Source organism: Eulemur rufifrons, chromosome 1, assembly GCF_041146395.1.
Source record: "Eulemur rufifrons isolate Redbay chromosome 1, OSU_ERuf_1, whole genome shotgun sequence".
Classification (NCBI taxonomy): Eukaryota; Metazoa; Chordata; class Mammalia; order Primates; family Lemuridae; genus Eulemur; species Eulemur rufifrons.
Window position 1 is genome coordinate 3175190 of NC_090983.1, and position 14770 is coordinate 3189959.

Consider the following 14770-nt stretch of genomic DNA (forward strand, 5'->3'; position numbering starts at 1 on the left):
GCAGTGGCCCCTTCACAAAGACCCCTGTCAGGGTCTGCCCAGGCCTCCCCTGAAGTCTGGGCGCTGCTGGGCTTAGCAGTTCTTTCTGCGGCTGAACCCCCTTCACATAAAGACGCGTGGGGAAATCCAGGTGAAGTAGCAGCTGAAGTAAATAAAGGTTAGTGGGAATAAAAAAAGAGAAAGAATTCCAGAGACAGGACATACAAACATGCAATAGGTGGAGATCGGTTTTGAGGAAGCAGAACGGATAACTGGTGTCGGCAGGGCTGGAGACTATGGTATGTATTTTACTGAAAATTACTAAAGTCGCTAAATTAGGGCTTACTGAAAACAGACAACTTAATTCTAATCTTCATCCCACTGTCTTCAGACTAGGGAACTGGGAGGTCCAGAGCTAGCCATGATTCTGCCAGAGGCGGCTACCCGGCCCCTCTGGCTCCCCACTGTGACCTACAGGACAGGTGCCTGGATGGACCTGGCTGCCCAGTTCTGCCCCTCTTTCTCTTGCAGTTCTCAGTAACTGTCGGATGTGCCAAGAACGCAGCATCCCGAGACAAGCAGGAACTGTCTGGAACAGCCTGGGCTCTAGAACAGGACATCCTGCAGCTCGCCAGCCCAGGGACTGAGTTTTTTCTGGGGTATAAAGTACAGGGAGAAATGCTTTCTGGGATCCCCCAGCCGTGGGGCAACATGGGGCATATGCTGATGAAACCCCATCCTCCCTGGGCAGCTTTCCTGAGCCTGGGGGGACCCGTGAACCCCAGGCTCCCGCGGGGCCTTGCTGCCTGTCTGAGTGATGAAGTTTTTCTACCTGACTCGTGCGAGAGTTTGTCTCACGGAACCAGAACTAAGAATGCAAGTGGTGGGGGCAGGACGGCTGCGGCACCCGTGTCCGCCTTGAACCCCTGCCAGAGCCGAGAACCCCTACAGTCCCCACGTCCCCCCAGGGGCCAAGCCAGTCACTGCCTGGTCTCAACTGAAGGACACTTCCTTGCATCAGGGCCTTACTTGCTGTTGCCTGAAAGGGGTTCTGTGCTCCCAAAAGTGTGGGTCCCACTGGGTGCTTCTCTCAGAGACTAAGAGGACCCTCGGAGATGTTGGGTGAAGGAAGAACGTCCAGCCTGGGGTGGAGGACGCTTCCAGAGGACACCGCAGCAAAGCGTCAGCCCTGCCTATGGCTCAGAAAAGCCCTGGGTCCCCTGGGCACCTTTCCTGTTGCCCACACCCCAGTCAGTGCTGGTCTAGCGACTGCAGCGTGAGCCGCGGCTCGGGGAGACGAGGCCTTAGCGGGCGGCTGCAGAGCTGGACGACGCCCCTCCTGCGCACAGATGGGGGGAGGTGCTGCAGCCCCTGGAGTCCTGCAGAGCAGCCTCCACAAGCCCCGGCCCTCCTCGCCTGTCCCCCGAGTCTGCACCCTGAACCGAGATAACCCCAACCGCACACGGTCTGTCCCTCCCTGCTCTGAGTCCAGGCCTTTCCTGAACACACTCGGCACTGGGCTGGGCTTCCCACCTGACAGCCCCTCCCCAGATCTCCTGGAGGGTCCCCGGAGGAGCGCCGTGCCCCGTATCCACGCGTGGATGGCACTGGACGTGCACCAGGCTCCGGACAGCGAAGCTGCGGTGCTGGTCTCACCCACAGCAGCCCCACTCTCCCTTTCTGGTTTCATGCCTCTGGATTCAGAGGTTACACAACGCCCCCAGTCCTGTGACTTCACTGGTAGGAGTCAAGGCCCCATCAGAGGCGTCAGTGAGCCTGGATCATCTACAGCTTCAAAGAACCTCGTGGTCACGGTGCTCTCATACAAAACGACACTGCGTTTCCCCAGTAAAACGTATTTGCTCAAGTTGAAATCAACTGTCTGTGACAGAATCCTGGTTTAAATGCAGTTGGGTTGGCGGGGTGGGGGGTGGGGACGACTCGTGGTACGTAAAGGAATCTTGTGATGGACTATTCCATAAATCAACGTCCACATTGTGATTCTCACATTTAACACGTGTTAAGCATTCTAAGTAGAATTTCCTTAAAGCTTGTATACAACCTGCTAAGAATTTTAAATAAATAATAGATTATTTCCTCCTCTTGTAAAAGTTATAACACTTTATAGAGTATCAAACATATACTCTCACAAAAAGGAATGAAGTATCCATACATGCTACAACATGGATGAACCTCAAAAACATGCTCAGTGACAGAAGCCAGCCACAAAAGGTCACACGTCCTTCTGTGATTGCATTTCCGTGACCTGTCCAGAACAGACACATCTGCAGACACAGAAGGAAGATGGTGGCTGTCGGAGGATGGGGGGAGAGGAGACTGGGGAGTAGCTGCTTGTTGGGTCTGGGGTTTTCTTGTGGGGTGCTGAAGTTGTTTTGGGGTTAGCGAGAGGCGGTGGCTGTACAACACCGTGAACGTACTATCACTGAAGCGTACACTTTAAAATAGTTAATTTTTTTAACATTAAAGATTATTTATTTTCTCCTAAATTCTATAAAATATGTATGCGTTTCTGTCTTTTTTCAAAATTTTTTATTGTAAAATACACCTAACAAAAACATTTACCCTTTTGACCATGTTATCGTGGTGTTAAGTACATGCACGTTATCGTATAACCATCACCACCATCCACCTCCTGAACTCTTTCATGCAGCAAAACTGAACCTCTGTCCCATTAAACACGAACTCCCCATTTCCCTTCCCCCAGCCCCGGGCACCCACCATTCTACTTCGTCTCTGTGATTCTGACTACTCTGGGGACGTTATATAAGTGGAATCACACATTTGTCCTTTTGTGACCGGCTTATTGCATTTAGCATGATTTCCTCAGGGTTCATCTATGTTGTAGCATGTGTGAGAATTTCTGTCTTTTTTAAGGCTAAAAAATATTCCATTACAGTACATACCACATTTTGTTTGTCCATTCATCCATAGATAGAAACGTTGCTTCCACATTTTAGTGATCGTGAACGATGTTGCTACCAACGTGGGCACAACAATACCTCTCGCAGGGCCTGTCTGCAATTCTGCTGGGTGTACACCAGGAGGTGGAATTGCTAGATCACGTGGTAACTCTATCTTTAGTTTTTTGAGGAACTGCCTTATTAAAATGCTTGTTACCTTATGTGAATTCACGTCAATAAAAAATGTATGTTGATGACACATCTCTGTAATAGGCTTGTGCAATTTGATAGCTGGAAAATATTGAAAGCTTTAATTTCTCCAACGCGACGTGGTGGGGAGGTAAAAGAAGTGACAGGATGACCTCTTTCAGCTGCCGTTACCTGGCTCTCGGGCGAAGTCTGGCCTCTCCTTCTGGGGTGGTGGGAGGCCGCACTGCCGGCCCGGATGCTTTCTTCGTCGGAGGTGTCCACGTCGGCCAGGTACTGGGGGGGCGGCTGCCGGCTGCCGGTGACGGCCCTCCCTGTGGAGTGAGAGAGGAGGAATTACGTGGACTGGAAAGCTGGAAGCTCGTGGACGTGTTTTGCCCAGTAAAGAAAAGTGAGAGCTCACAGCAAATGAGGCACAATGACATTCCTTTGGTGTTGAAGTTGTGGTAAGAATGGAGCAGATTCCACGACCCCACACAAAGATCTTCGGGAAGAAAGAGGCCCCTGCCTGGTGCTCCAGGTGGGGCTTGAAGGGTTGACATACTTTTGTGTTTAAATTTCAAACTGCAAATATTAATAGCAGCAAATCCCACATGTGTGGAGAGCAGCTGGGGGGCCTGGGGGATCTCCCTCGATGTGGTGACGTTAGGACTCATCCTTCCACGTCGGCACGGCCACAGTCTAGACAGGTGGTTTGCAGGCTTTGTGGGCAGAGGTCCCCTCTGGTGTGGCTTGGATGCTTATTCCTGGGCTCCAGCAGTGGCGGGGAGGTCAGTGTCACCATGCCCTCCCCGAACACTACCCAGCACCCCTCCTGCTGGCCTGGGCGGCAGCAGCACAGCAGGAAGGAGCAGCACTCAGGGCAGATGGCGCCCGTGCAGCGTCCCACCAGGAAGCGGAGGGACCCTGCTTATTCCCGTCCTGGTGTGCAGGAGCCACACTGCACCGCAAGCTCTGCCGACAACCTGAACACGCTTCGGAGAGGGCCTGAGCCCCGGGTGAGGTTGTCGCCCCGACAGCCCTGTGATTTCAGCCGTGCCGGGGGCACGATTAGACCCTGCCGCACTCCTGAGCCCAGCGGGATAATAAACGTGTGTTGTTTAAGGCTGCTAATTTTGTGATAATTTGTTATGCACCAACAGTCAACAGATGCAACCCAACAACAATGGGATGAGTTGGACGTTATTAATCCCTTTTGCACAATGAGGAAGCAGAGGCACAGAGAGGTCAAGCGATTTGGTGGAACAGCGTACCATATCTCACTAAATCTCAGCTCCGTGGACTGGACGCTGCCCCGCCGAGGAAGAGGCAGTTAACCTCTAGCACCCCTTTCTTGCCACATTCACTCCAAGAAACCCCCAATTTAAGAGACGTTGATATGTGAAAAAAAAGTGTGTGAGAATCACGCCATGGGCCGGCAGAGCCGGGATCCAGACTGCGGACTGCCCAGCTCCAGGGTGCCCTCTCTGCCTCTCCCTCCCCCACCTGCCCCCCATCTGCATGCTCGGGGGGACATGAAAAGGACACGATCTCAGGAGGAGACGAAAAGGCTGTCCAGGTCTCGAGCTGTGACTCCGTCAATGCAGATTCATTTATTCATTGTTTTTGGGGAAAAGAAAGCCCCAGCTTTACCCTAAAGCCCCCAAGATTCTAATTAGCGTGAGGTTATGGTCCAAGGTTATGTTTCTGTAACACAAGGGAGAGGGAAGACGGCAAGCGGACGGCTTTCCGGCACACGGCTGGGGGCAGGCTGGCTGCGCCGTGATCTTATTTGGTCCCACCTTAATAGGGCACCTGAACTCCTGAACCCAGCGTCCACACTCCCTCGGGCCCAGGGAGAGACAGAGATTTGAGGATTTCATTTTGAAGCAAAACTGTCTGATAACAAAATTAAACGGAGCAAATTTAGGTTCTCAGCACTTAAAGATCTCCGGATTAACAGCCCGGAGCTGGCTGTGCGCGGGGTGGTCGTGCCCAGACAGGACCCACTCTGTGGGTGCACCGGCCCCAGGTGCAGCCTTAGACTCGATGGTCAGGATGGGCGGCCAGGTGACCCGGGGTCCTAGTCATTTCGGGGAAACCTGCATGTCCCCACCCCAGGCCAGCGGCTGCGAGCTGTGGGGCCAGTCATCTCCTAAGCTGGTGTTTCCCGGAGCTGCAGGGGAGGCGCCCAGCGCAGGGACAGCAGGCGTCCCTGGCATTTGCTAGGACCGCACACACCAGACAATCACGCCACAGGGAGGGCGTCTTTTTTTTTTTTTTTTTTTTTTTTTTTTTTGAGACAGAGTCTCACTCTGTTGCCCAGGCTAGAGTGAGTGCCGTGGCGTCAGCCTAGCTCACAGCAACCTCAAACTCCTGGGCTCAAGCGATCCTTCTGCCTCAGCCTCCCGAGTAGCTGGGACTACAGGCATGCACCACCATGCCCGGCTAATTTTTTCTATATATATTTTTAGCTGTCCATATAATTTCTTTCTATTTTTAGTAGAGATGGGGTCTCGCTCTTGCTCAGGCTGGTCTCGAACTCCTGAGCTCAAACGATCCGCCCACCTCGGCCTCCCAGAGTGCTAGGATTACAGGCGTGAGCCACCGCGCCCGGCCGAGGGCGTCTTTTAAATCAGCCAGCGTGTCTGCATAAAACAGGGCGGTGGGTGCATTTCTCATGATTCACTCCCCCAGCAGGGCCCATGTGGAAGACTCTGGCAGGGGTCACCCACCTGGTGCAGCCGCGATCCCCAGGGCCATCCTGCGAGGGTCTCCAGGTGGGCAGAGCTCAGCGAGGGCGTCCTGTCTGGAAGGCCAGAGGCCGTCGGGCTGCTCTCCTGGACTGGCGTGGCACCCAGCGGCCCCGGCATCAGCCTCCTCCAGGCCCGCGGCTGTCTGGGGGGCTGCCTCGTCCGAGCAGGGCTCGTCTGTGAGGGACTAAGCACATAGGGCCACTCTTTAGAACATGGGCCTTTCCAATCCATGTCTTGGGGGTTTCCAGCCACCTGGCTGACCAGATCCTAGACTCCCGTCCACGCTGGCACTCTGGTCTCTTGCAACTCAGTTCTGTCCAATTTAAAAACACGCCTAAAGCATTTATTGCCTATTATGCATTGCGTGTCTGTGCAAGGTTGGGTTCCCAATGACACCCCGGGCCAGGCACCCCACAGGGGATCAAAACTCTCCTGATGCAGCCCCGGGGGTCTCGGACTCACCCAGAGACCCAGAGCCTGAGGATGTGGGCAGGGAAGTTATTTTTTGGGGGGTGAATTGTTCCAAAATATGTACCCCTTAATCCTTGAAGGTCAGAAGGTGAGAGTGGCGGGGGAAGGGTTCCCTGGCAGCTCCTTGGCTGCAACCCAGACAGCTTCGGGGGCAGGGTGTCTCCGTGCTGTGCCACTGTCCCCAAGGAAAGAAGTGCTGTGGGCTTCAACAAGCAACACCCCACAGCACCCTTCCAGCTTGTCTGTGGGTGGGGTGGGGGTGAGAAGGAGGTCATAGGAAGCACGACCTCCAGGCCAGGCTTCAGTGACAGCAGGACCATGGCCCCTCCTCCCCACAGGGGTTGCAGACCGGCCTGGGTGCACCCAGCTCTGGCCTGGCACTGCCTGGGCCCGGGGTCTTGTCCCGGCTCTGTGCCTGTGGCTACCTTTACTGCCTGCCCGCGTGCCTCGTGCCTGCGGGCTCAACATCTAGTCCTGGAAACAGCCCCACAAGGCAGAAACGATCACCCTCTTCCAGATGAGGGGAGGAAGCCTCGAAGAGGTTCCTGGGACCAAGGCCACACGGCTAAGAGTGGCCACATGTCCCGGTTCACCTGCACGGCCCCTGTGGGCGCCCCATGTTCAGGCGGCATCACTAGCAGCAGCCACCTCCGTTCAGAAGTCTGTCCTAGTTTGGGCAACTAAGTTTATGACCCCCACCAGCGAGACCAGAGGCAGGTGCAACCCGGGCCCTGTCTGACCCCGTGGCAGATGCTGTTCTTTGTCTTGTCCTCCTGGGTCCTGGGTCTGCCTTGCCCCTGTGCCAAGCACCAACCCCCAGTCCCTGGGCCCCTGACCCATCTGCCCAGCCTTGGCTCCTGCCTTGCCCCCTCGTCATAGCCGCCTGGTCGGTCTCTCCAGACATGTGAGTCCTGGGAGGAGTGAAGTTTCCAGACCCTGCCTCCCCACTGCCCCACTCCTGGTCATGCCCGGGGAGCCTGGTGTGGCCGCACAGCCGCAGACGCTGCTTCTTGGCGTGCCACCTGCCCTGGGACCCTAGCACCTTGGCTCTCGCGAGCCCTCTACCTGCAGGCTGTCCGTGGCTGTGGGGGTGGAGGACAGGTGCAGGGGGCGACCTTGAGGCTGAGTGGAGTCATCTGAGTCTGCTTCGAAGTCCAGGTCGTGGAAGGACAGGAGGCGCTTTTTCTTAGTAGACACAAGACGGGGTGAGACTTGAGTCAGGGTCGGCTGGGCCGGGAGGACCAGACCTCTCAGCTCCCTGACCCCGCACTCAGCCCCGGCAGCCTCCTCCTGGAGCATAGGCTCCTACCCTGGAGACGCACCTGAGCCAGCCCAGGGCCCTGGGGGGGCCGGTGCCCACAGCGCCTGCCCCACCTGCAACATCTGCATCCCCGGGACCTTGGCTGAGCAGAGCAGTGCTGAGCTGCGCCCACTCAGCGCCGGGCACGCTGGCCCCGGGGCCCACTGGGGGAGGGGGCAGGGTGTTCCGGAGCTGGGCAGGGTCCCTGGGGTGCTAGGAAAAGTGGGTGTGGTGGCCCAGGGGACCAGAGGTGGGTGAGCTCCCCAGAACTCCACATTCTTTAGATGCGAGAACCATGTGCAGTTCTAAATCCCTCCCTGGTTATAATTCTTTGGATCCTTTAAACTTACTATCGTGGAGGGAATATTCCAGGCACTGGGTGGTATTCTGAGTGCTTTATAAATGGCATTGACCAAATCTGTGTACGCAGAAGTGACTGCATCCCCCCAGAGCGCCGGAGCCCACTCTCGCCCGCCAGCTCCCCTGCCCGCACCCCGCCCGGGGACCGAGTGTGGGGCAGAGACTCCACTTGTCTCCACCACAAAAAATAAGTTCAACAGTAAGTGAAACCCAGGAACAAACACCAAGAAAGACAAGGCTCATAGTTGGCAAGAAACAGGAGCAAAAATGCTCCTAGAGGAGAGTGGGAGGGGTCTGCTGCTCTGAAAGACGGGAAAGCAGCCTGCTCGGGGGACCCTCGCGCCCTTGGGGACCCCCGAGTGCCCCAGGACACCTCCCGGCACTCTCGGCAGCTGGGAGCCCCTCGGACTCCGGCCACATGGGCCGCTTCTCCAGTGGGCTTTGCCCACTCCACGGCCTGTTTGGGGGTTTCTCATGGTGCAGGCAGCGTTCCCGTCAGCGCTCAAGACCTCAGGGACTGTCAGGCACGGGAACGGGGCGGATTCGTTGTGCTCACGCTGTTGGGACTAGTGGAGTGGCCGAGAGAGCGTGGACAGTTTCAGGACATCAGAGCCTGAGGTAGGGGCTGCGGGGAGGATGGTGGCCGGGGAGGACGTACTTTGCTGCCAAGGGGCTGGGCCGGGGCCTCCGAGTCGGGCTCTGCATCCTCATCTGTCTGCTCACCGTCTCCACTTCTCTCCCCAGGGCTCAGCTCAGGGCCACCTGCAGCAGACACCTGCGTGACTCCACCAGGGACAGCCAGTCTGTCCATCCACCCACCCACCGCCTACCCATCCCTCACTCCCTCCCTCTCTGCTTCTGCCTACCCAGCCACCCACCCATTCTCCAACTGTCCATCCATCTTCCCCCCTCCCCCCGCCCCAGCATCCCATCCCCCCATTGAGAAACACCCAGGCAAGGCCCTCTGCTGGCCTTTCAAAGACCTGCCCAAACATCAGTTAGATCCGCGTTACAGCCTAAAACTAGCCTGCTGCAGGCCTGGCCACATCTGCAGGGTCCCCCTACGTGTACTGACCACTTGCTTCTTGGGAAGTCGGAAGACCCTGGAGCTGTAGGGTGAATGCGGCCTAGAGCTAGGTATAAACCGCCCTCCCTGCAGTCTCAGCCGGGTGCCCGGCTCCTTCTCCGCCCCCAGGGCCCCTTCCTCACCCGACCACCCGGGCCCGGCCTCTCCGCCATGGCCCCACGTCTTCCCCTCTCCTGTCCCAGTCACACTGGCCTGGCCTGCGCCCTGTTTCCTTAGGTCACCGCAGAGAGTGACCCAGTAAACGGGTCCCAGTGTTTGAGAGCTGCAAGGCCCCTGGGCCATTCATTGCCTTCCTGTTTCTGGGGCCACAGAAGGCACAGCTGGCCCCGTGGAGCTCCGGGCCTTGGGATCCAGCCAGGTCTGTGGCCCTCCCCCTGCTCTCTGCACTTTTTAGGGCTCAGGCATGAACAAGCAGCATAGCTGGTGCTCCGGAGGCTGCACTGTCAGCTGCAAAGGGGACGAGACTGCTGTGCGGTGCCAGCGTTAGGCCACTGTGTCCGGGCTGTGGCCTCCCCTGCACTCCACACCTCTGCTTTGCTGCTGCCCGAGGGCTCTGCCCATGGCGGTGGGGTGGGAGAAGGAGCACGCTCCTCTCTGTGCTTCCAGGCCCAGCCCCCTCCCAGGCCCCTCCCTGGGGGACTGGGTGCCACCTCCATGTGGCCTCCTGAGAGCTGCTTGTTTCCATTCATCCCAGCCCCTGCCCTCAGCTCCCAGCCCGGGGTGAGGCAGGGGACACAGGTGCTCCCTGCAGCTATTATCGCTGATGCCTCAGGACCCGCTTTGGCTTCCTCAGCGAACACCATTTGAACAATCCCTTGTACGGAATTACCGTGTGGTTGTGTTTCCAGCCCCTCCCTGACCGACCCACTTGCTGTCCCCACAGCTTCACCCTCGTCTCTTGGGCCCGGGGCCCCTCTGCAGGGAGCCCCTCCCTTGGGCTTTCAGTCTGAGGGGTGCAGGTGTCCACACTGGCCGACCAGCCACGCTGACCATCCCTGCGTGGGGACAGCAGGGCCTGCCTCTTCCACGCGAGTCCTCAGGACAGCCAGGCCTGCCCTGGCGGGCGTTCAGTGAGGGCACCGACTCGATCGTCAGCGCACTTTCCCAGCCCCCCCCCGAGATGGGAGCTCACCGTGCGGCCACTCGCCCACCCGACCATGCGCACGGCTCGCAGTCCCGACAGCACTTACGACAGTTAAAATTCCAAAATGCATGGGCCTCGCAGGGCTGTGGCTCCCAGGCTTTGTTCTAACCCAACAGTGGCCTTTCATATGTGTTTGGGAAATAGTTTCATTGTCTGATTTTCCATTTACAAAAAAGAGATAGAAACGTGAACCAGGTGGGAGAACCGGGTGTCTGAGAGAAGGGCTCTGTAACGAACAGCTGAGACCAGGTTACAAACACACTTCCTTACCTGTCCTGGCTCAAGCTGGCCTTGCTGCTCACGGCTTTGCTGCCTCTTTGGCACTGTCTGGGAAGGTGCTGGGGCGCCCAGAGGGGACCCGCCACCTGCCCTGCTTAGAGGGCCTCGTGGTCCTCAGTTTGACCAGTGGAGAGAGCTGGGGGAGGCAGCCTGTTTAGTCTTTACTGAAACCTGTCAAGAGTTTTAAAGAGGCCCCCGGAGGCCTGTGTCTGAGCTCCAACTGGCCAGGACAGGCCGGCCTGGCTGGCGATGGCCGATGACAAAGCCGGAGCAGACCTGGAAGCTACTGTTGTTCTCTGTGGACAGTGACTGCCTTGAGGAGACTCATCCCAAACCACCAGGGAGGGGACGCCGCGGTGTGAACTGCACCTGCACCGAGGGGACGTGGAGATGGGCTTTCGGAGGCCTGGGAGGCTGACCTGTCGGGGTGACGTCCCTGCCCCCGCGGGGACCATGACGAGCAAAGCATCCCGGATCCTTCCATCTCCCTGCACTGGGGACGGGGTGTGGGCAGCACTCACCCACCTATCTGATCAAGTCAGGCTAAAAACCATCCGAAGGATTTTCCATGTTCCTGACACGGGACAGAAATTTTCTGACCGCTCTCGATAGGAAAGATAAAACAAAAATACAAGCATCTGAGCATAAAGGACTTAGTGCTGACCTTGGGCGAGGTCTGCACCCTGTCAGGCAAACGCACAACTAGCGACCCCTGGGAAGGCACCGGGGAGGAGGAAGGTGCTCTCTGAGGGGGGCCCAGCCCAGGGCTTTGCTCCCCCGCACGCGGGGCGCCACCCTGTAGGGAAGCACCCGGCACGCTGAAGGCTCACTCGGGGAAGACCCAGCCGCCCACCCGCAGGCAGGACGAAGTCTGCATTAGGCCCTGGCTGGGCCGGGTTCCAAAACATTAACTTGAATTTTTTTTTTTTTTTAGTTTTTTAATATATATTCACATATTTATATATTTTTATGTATCATATATATTAATATATATTTATATTTTAAGGCACAACTTCCCTGGTTTTGGGCTTGTTCCTCACACACGTCTTAACCTACTGTAGTTGCAGGTGACCGGCACTGGGGACCCACCCCCTGGGATCTCCCTAGGGGGGACTGAGACCCGCCCAGGTGGGGCTGGGGCAGCTGCTGGGAGCTGGTGGCTTCTGGGACCCACTCTGGGGTCTGTTTTGTGTTTTCTGCTGTCCCACAGCGCCACCTCCTGGCCCTTGGTGGTGACAATTTCAAAACGGGAAGGTTCTGGGCAGGCAGCGTTAACTCCAGCTGCTCTGCACCCAGGCTTGGCTTCCGAAATCCTGTGTCCTTTTTAGGTGACACAGCTTCCCGAGCCCAGCCCAGTCCCGAGAACCTGCCTCTGGAGCTGAGATTCCCAGATGCTTTGCGGCATGGCCTTCTCCTTTGTCAGGTGCTGTCCCCATCCCTAAGCCTGGTGGGGGCTGCAGCAAGCTCCTTCTGCTGCTGGGAGACCCTTCAGTGGCTCCCAGCTGGCCGAGCAGGTGTGGGGAGGTGGGATTTGCTGCTGGGCTCCAGTCTGGGACAGTGATGACAGCGTGAAGAAGCAGCCCCCAAGAAGAGGGTGACGGCCTCTTCCCGCCTCGTCGGGCTCCTAGTCACGTGTGTGCTGTGGCATGGTTATCAGTAGGGCCTCCTTTTATTCCTAAAAATGTCCTGGCTTTGATGATTTTTTACACCCACCTCCACCACCACCCAGGAAGTGAGGCCACCCTGTGGTCTGTTGCTGCAGGTGCTGGCAGCCGGCACAGGTGAGGGAGCCTCCGTAGTCTCTGTCCCAAAATAAACAAGATGCCTCAGAAATACCTGTGCCAGGCCCAGCGAGACCTCGAATGCTCAGAGGGGTGGCTGTGCCCCACTTTTTCTCCTTCTTATCCAACCTGGGGCTTTACAGGACAAGCACAGACAGGGAACCTCTTCAGGAGGGAGGCCTGGGGGAGACGCCGGGGCGGGGGCGTGGGGAGGACAGCCTGGTCCAGAGGACAGCCTCTGCTCTGGCTGCACCCCGCTGCTGGAGCCAGGCACCTGCCTTGTGGCCTTCGTCCTGTGGGTGGAGACATCTAGGGTGCTGAGACCCCAGACACCCACTTACTGGCTATCCCAGCCCAAATGCTTGGCCAGGCTTGATGGCGGAGGCCCAGGACTCCAGCAGTGGAGACTAGGCAAGCTCTCTCTAAGAAAACACTGGTCAATTATTTGCTTTCAAGTTCAAACTCAAGTGACCCTCCGGTATCCTCCCATCCTTCCCCTAAAAAGATCTCTCTTTCTAAGTGCCTTAGAGAGGGATAATAGATGAGAACACATTGTTTAGTTTAAGATTATAGCCCGGATTTCAAGTTCTTCATGAAATAAATACTTGGACTCAAAACACTCAAACAATTGACTTGCAACAGATTTCTCTAAGTCTTGATAATCATCACAGAAAAAGCTGCCAACTTCATGTAAGACACCAGAAACAGGAATTGACAGAGAGACACGTGCGCACACATGCTCAAAGGGAATCTGCCCGGTCCTGAAACGTTCAACATGCCCAGAAACAAAAAGAGCCGCCCCCACCGCCCATGCCTCACCTCCACCCCGCAGCCGCCCATGGAGGGACTGGATCACTTTGGCGCTCCCGAAGCGCTTGAAGCGGGCCCTCACGAGCTCATGGTACCACTCCAGCGAGCCGATCTTCACCACTCTGTGGAGAGACCGGCACAGGTCCATGGCACTGCCCGAGTGCTGCACATGGCACGTGCAAATGCCACACACACACATATACACGTGTGAGTCCACCCTCGTTCAGCCATCCACACTGAAGGGACATGCAGGCCGAGAAGCCATCAGGGTCACCTGACTTCAAGGCCCTGGCTCACCTGGCCAGGTGGCACGGGTCGCAGAGCCAGCCCTGCTCCTCTGGGTGGATGTGGCTGCAGCTCTTGCAGATGAAGAGGCCGCAGTCCAGACATTGCCTTTTGCTGTTCACAAGCAGGCGGTAGGGCTGCAGGCAGCGGGCGCAGTGGGTCTCATTCAGATGCGCAGTGTCAGACAGCAGCTCCCTCTTGGAACTTTCCTTCTTAATCTTGCCCTTCAACCCCCTGGGAAAATATCAGAAAGAGGAAATATATCAGACATCTTGTTTTTGCAACAGGCTTTAAATGTGTGTGTACGTGTGCACACACTACACACACACACACACTCTCACACACACACACAAGAGCTCTCTCATATGCAGGAAACAGTGACCCAAAGTTGGGCAGAGGCACCCAAAGGCATCCCTTACCATGCAGTGCCAACTCACGCCCCACTCCATCTCTGGGGGGAAGACAGTAGGTTGAGTTCAAACGTGCAATTTTGGTAGGTTGGAATCGAAACATTAATTTCATAGACATGACATTGTATTTAAGCATTTCTGTGGCTGTTTACAATTGTCCCAGTGTTTGGAGGGCAGGTCACTGCACCCTCCCTAGCAGGGTCACAGAGTGCTGAGGGCAAAGCCAGGTGACATTTCCTCAGCAAGGAGTTCTGGGTCTCTTCCAGCAGGGCAGCAAGAGTTGAGCTGGCGCTCTAGGTTTGCTCCAGCAGAGCACGGCTACAGTGGCTTGGCCTGGAGAGTTTCCAGAGAAGGAATTACCCAGCGCTGGGCAGTCCCAGGAAAACCACAGCTCTCCTAGACCTTCTGGTTTGAATAACACAGCTTCCTGGTGAACCGGCCAAGTTGAACTGACTAGAAAATGTACCCCTAGATAATAATGAACACATTCTTTTGTTTTGGATATCAGAGAATGTCTGCCAAACATAATATTTTTAATTTTAGATGAGATAAAGCTAATCCATTCTTAGTTACAAAATTAGAGAGACACTAGGTGCCATTGTCTTCTGAGAACTCTAAAGTTCTTGGATTTTTGACGGGGATGCCACAGAATCAGTTTCACCATATCACTTCTTTTGCTGAACAAACTACATTCTTTTCCCACTGGTTGCTCAATCAAATGAAAATCTGGCATTTGGGACCATCCATGTCCTAAGCCCTTCACAGGGGTAAGACCTTGTCCTACTTGTCATAGACCTCATAGATCTCTGGACAGTCAGCCTGGGTCAAAGGTCACCTCCATATGTTGGCTCATGCACCGAAAGCCTGGCTGCAGACAACCTATTTTTGGCCCTATATCTCCAAACCAACCACAGCTCAGCTCCCCAAGCAGCCTTCTTAGACAGTTTCCCCAAAGACTCGCTTGACGTCAGTTGTCTTCAACCCCCAAGTCTAGGTACATC

The 14770-nt window shown here is 56.1% G+C and overlaps 1 protein-coding gene across 4 annotated transcripts in view; it reads right to left on the bottom strand.

The window, feature by feature from the left end:
- The window catches only part of MLPH (melanophilin), a 47729-nt gene that overhangs the window by 14738 nt on the left and 18221 nt on the right, over positions 1 to 14770 (bottom strand). For 2 of the 4 annotated variants that reach the window (XM_069466339.1, XM_069466257.1), the window contains exons 3-8: positions 13372 to 13593; positions 13084 to 13196; positions 8632 to 8735; positions 7379 to 7498; positions 5822 to 6026; positions 3282 to 3421 (exon numbers count right to left, since the gene is read on the bottom strand). In XM_069466339.1, the coding sequence (XP_069322440.1) occupies positions 3282 to 3421; positions 5822 to 6026; positions 7379 to 7498; positions 8632 to 8735; positions 13084 to 13196; positions 13372 to 13593 (904 nt within the window). Of the gene's footprint in view, positions 1 to 3281; positions 3422 to 5817; positions 6027 to 7378; positions 7499 to 8631; positions 8736 to 13083; positions 13197 to 13371; positions 13594 to 14770 lie in introns of all 4 variants that reach the window. The other 2 variants (XM_069466427.1, XM_069466503.1) reach the window with 2 other exon arrangements.